The 4,460-nt window shown below is 46.5% G+C and overlaps 1 protein-coding gene across 1 annotated transcript; it reads left to right on the top strand.

The window, feature by feature from the left end:
* Window positions 1-1,801: 1,801 nt before the first annotated feature.
* Window positions 1,802-2,164, top strand: LOC147087195 (histone H2B 7-like). Its single transcript, XM_085978108.1, has one exon. The coding sequence runs from the start codon at window positions 1,919-1,921 to the stop codon at window positions 2,162-2,164; it is 246 nt and encodes an 81-aa protein (XP_085834234.1). The 5' UTR covers window positions 1,802-1,918.
* The last annotated feature ends 2,296 nt before the right edge of the window (window positions 2,165-4,460 follow it).

Below are 4,460 nucleotides of genomic sequence, written 5' to 3'. Positions count from 1 at the left end.
AGCAATGTTCAAAGTATTTTTATATAAATTATACCAGTTTGTGTTCTGGAAAAAATGAGCAATGTTAATATAAATGTCCAGTATTGGAGATTCTGATATAATGGAATTAAAAAACAACAAACTTCGATGGCTGAGAATCCTACCCGATCATCTGCTTGGAAGGCAGCTATGCTCACCACTATACCACCAGCTTTCAGGACGGAAAATAAACCGAGTATTTCTGTGGAGTTGGGGACTGTCCCGCTCCCTTTGTGGTCCTAGGACTGTAATCAGATACAGTATAATCAACCCTGAACATCAACCCCTTTGAACAGATTGTGAGACTCGCATTTGTTTCAGCCCAGTAACCGTTTCACACCCCTGACCGCGGGATTAAAGCGATACGTTAAGGGGGTCAGAAGGACGATTCAGAGGAGCAAAAAGGACAGGAAAGCAAATCCTAGGAGGGACTCGACATTTAAACCAGGAACAGGAATCAGCGGGGGAAAAAGCTTCAGCAAATCAATGAATTTCACTGAAGCAGGGATCGATATAAATAATAATTGTCAATAAATAAAAAAGTAACACTTGCATTTATATCGCGCCTTCCATGGCCAACGGACGTCCCGAAGTGCTTTACAGCCAATGAAGGACTTCTCAATTGTAATTACTGTTGTAAGGTAGGAAACACGGCAGCCAATTTGCTCACAGAAAGCTCACACAAACAGCAATTTTATAATGACCAGAAAATCTGTCTTTGTGATGTACGGGATAAATATTGGCCAGGACACCGGGAATAACTCCACTGTTTTTCATTGTGCTCATGGGATCTTTTACCTTTATTTTTGCACTGGAGTGCGATTACAATCCACAAACCTACTAACTGAGAGGCGAGGGTGCTTCCCACTGAGCCGCAACTGTCACGAAATCACTGCTTGGGATAATGAAATGTGTGTGGTAATCCCCTGAGCAAAAGGATCCTTTCTCAACGACGGATAGGCGACATTTCCCGGTGTATCTTCACAAAGTGAGTGGCTCTTTCAACATAATCTGTGGCTGGAGAGAGTGCTTAAGAAATTGACTTTCTGATTGCAGTGTGAGAGCTTGTGATTGGTGGAAGCCGCTTAATCCGATAGGATATCTAAGGAGAGGACCTTTAAGAAGCACTGTGACATCGCTTCCAGTAGCCCAATCACAATCACTGCCTTCCTCCATCCCTCATTAGCATAGGGTTATGGGGCTGTCTATTTAATCCGCTCTCGGAGCGGTTTCGGGTTATTTCTTGGTCTGAAGTTGAGTTTGAACACAAGAACAGAAGAACAGAAGAAATAGGAGCAGGAGTAGTCCATTTCGCCCTTCGATGCCGCTCCACCATTCAATAAGACCATGGCTGATCTTCTACCTCATTTCCACTTTCATGATCTATCCCCTTTGATCTTGATACCCACAATATTCAAAAATCTATCGAGATCTGTCTTGAAGATACTCAACGACTCAACTTCCACAGCTCTCCAGGGTAGATAATTCCAAAGATTCACCACCCTCTGAGTGAAGACATTTCACCTTGTCTCAGTCTTTAATGGCCGACATCTTATTTTGAGAATGTGACTCCTGCCTCTGGACTGCCAGGCAGGCCAATCATCTTCACTGCATCTACCCGGTAAATCCCTGTAAGAATTTAGCATTTTTCAATGAGATAACCTCTCCTTCTTCTAAATTCTAGAGAATCTAGGCCTAGTCTACTCAATCTGTCCTCATAGGAAAATCCCCCCATTCCAGGAAGCAGTCTTCCTTGCACTCCCTCTAAGGCAAACAGCAGGACAAGAAGAAAGCGACCAAGAAGGACGCCGAGAAAACCTTGAATAAAGCACTAACATAGGGCGGCTAGAAGATAAGAAAGTCGAGGAAGGAGAGTTATTCCATTTACATCTACAAAGTGATGAAGCAAGTTCACCCCGACACCGGCATCTCCTCCAAGGCCATGAGCATCATGAACTCGTTTGTGAACGATATTTTCGAGCGCATCGAGGGTGAGGCTTCCCACCTGGCCCATTACAACAAACGGCACACCATGAGCTCCCGGGAGATTCAGACCATCGTGCGCCTGCTACTGCCCTGGGAGCTGGCCAAGCACACCTTGTCGGAAAGGACAAATGCAGTGACCAAGTACATCAGCTCCAAGTAAAACTCCACAATGTGCTGACAAGACAAAACACAGCGGATCTTTTAAGAGCCACCCACAGCCTCTCTGAAAAAGCTGCACCAACATCTGCCTGTTGAATCGATTTATTCTATTGATTTTAATATGTGTATTTCTGGAACTTTCTAATTCCCTCTGATTTCTGTTTAATCCGGTAGAAGGATTATCGGGAATGCAGTTTAATTACCTGGCAGAATCTTTGTGTCCTGTTCAATTGATGTACCATAAACTAAACACTGGCCCTGATCGTTTGTACGCTTTGGTCTCAGACCCGCTCATATTCCGCCCCTTCTCAGAAAGAGGTCAGTAAAACCCGATTTAAGAGTAATGTGCCCGTCATAATTCACTAGCTCTCTTTTACAGTTTGTTTAATTATTGGAGAATATCAGTTCAAGAAACGTAAATCCCTTGACACAAAACTTAATGTCGCTGTTCAAATTCGGGCACCAGAGTATGGGATTAATAATAGCTGTCTCTAATCCAATATCAGGAGTGCTTCCCCCCGGCCCACCAAGCAAACCTGTTTCTCACTCCATGCAATCGGAACCACCCCCACCCCCTCGATTGGAACCCCCCGGCCGCTGACCCCCCTGATCACCAACACCAACCGCACCCCCCCCCAGCAATCACCGATCACCCGCGATCACCGAATCCACATCTCTGCCACGTTCCCTCTCCGACCCACCGCGATCAGCCACCAAACCACGGCCCTCCAAACCACACTGCACCCACCCCGCCCCCGCGACCTCTAACCCGAGCAGCAGGAAGCCGACCTGCTCCATCGCTGCGGCCTGTTCTGGAGCGTTCCCCTCTCGACAGGGAGCCAAGGCTGTCAATCAGGCTGGCTTCCAGGCAGGGAACCGGTTAAAAGAAAACGCACGCTCAGCCTTCGGGGGTCCCGACCGGAACTCCTCCCCACAGTTTGGAAATCCCGTCCCAGTAAATATTGGGGACTTTATGTCAACAACTCCCAGCAAGTGGCGGCCCAGCACTTGGTGGAAAAGGCACCTCTAAATTGCCCAGAGGAAAATGAGATTACTAACAGATCAGCCATGATCTCGTTGAATGGCAGAGCAGGCTCGAAGGGCCGAATGGCCTACTCCTGCTCCTATCTTCTATGTTTCTATGTTTCTATCAGTGAAAGTTGAGACCGTATCTTCTGTCACTCCACTGGGATCTTTCAGGATAAAGCGACACTTCACAGGTCAGTCTGGTGCTGAGATTATCAATGTCTCTCACTGTCCTTCCTCAATCTGTCTCTGACTCTCCCTCCGCCCTGTCGCTCTCTGGCGCTTTCCGTTATATGTTGAATTGTATAAGGAGGTAGGATACTGTTATTGAGCGTGATATGGACACATTGATAGGAATTGTAAGACTGACATTGTGTCTTTCTGTCTGTCTCTTTACCCAGCGCTGGACATGAATGTTGACTGCTGTTATTGAGCGAGATATGGACACATTGATAGGAAGTGTAATACCGATACTCTTTCTCTCTCTCTGATGCTGTTGATGAAGGTGTGTAACCAAAGGACACAGAATAAAGGTAATTTGCTAAAGAACCAGAAGGGAGATGAGGAGACATTTTTTACACTGCAAGTTCAATTGCCAATTTCGTTCACTCTCATTTTCATAACAATATAACCTCTTCCTGTCGGGGAATTAAACACCGGTCGCCTGCGAGAAAGGCGGGGACACTGCCCACTATATTAATGAGAAATTCACTCCACCAACCTCGACTTGACCAGCCTGGCATGGGAAGTAGACTGTTCGCAGTCTCACTGCAGGAATCAAGCACTTAGTATGGCACTGGAAGGCTGGCAGGCTCACTTCATAGAATCATAGAATGGTTACAGCACAGAAGGAGGCAATTTGGCCTGTCGAGCCCGTGCCTGCTCTCTACAATAGCATTTCTGCCAAGCCCACTCTCCTGCCCTTTCCCCAAAAAGCTGCAAGATTTTTTCCCCTCAGATGTGTATCCAATTGTCTTCTGAACTCCACGATTGAGTCTGCCTCCACCACCCTTTCAGGCAGTGCATTGCAGATCCGAACCACTCGCTGCGTAAAATTGTTTCACATCCTGTCACGTGAACAGCCACAAAGCGAGAAATGCCCCGTAAGAAAGCAGTTTAAATGTAGGACAAAATCCAACAGTGTTTGTTCACGGGCTGAGGTTTAGGATTTTTTCTGCCAGAGAACCAATGGAAGCGGATCAGACCCCAATTCCAGGGAAACGGCTGATTTATCTCTTGCACTGGTGCCATAGTAGTGAGCAGAGCAGTTG

This window comes from Somniosus microcephalus, unplaced genomic scaffold (genome assembly GCF_052327205.1).
Source record: "Somniosus microcephalus isolate GS21.2 unplaced genomic scaffold, FLI_Smic_1.0 unresolved_chr6, whole genome shotgun sequence".
Classification (NCBI taxonomy): domain Eukaryota; kingdom Metazoa; phylum Chordata; class Chondrichthyes; order Squaliformes; family Somniosidae; genus Somniosus; species Somniosus microcephalus.
The sequence above is the reverse complement of the archived record's forward strand: the minus strand, read 5'-3'. Positions and strand labels throughout refer to the sequence as shown.

Bases quoted from the DNA above. Each gene is read 5' to 3' on its own strand.
- LOC147087195 (XM_085978108.1), top strand. From the start codon at position 1,919: ATGAAGCAAGTTCACCCCGACACCGGCATCTCCTCCAAGGCCATGAGC.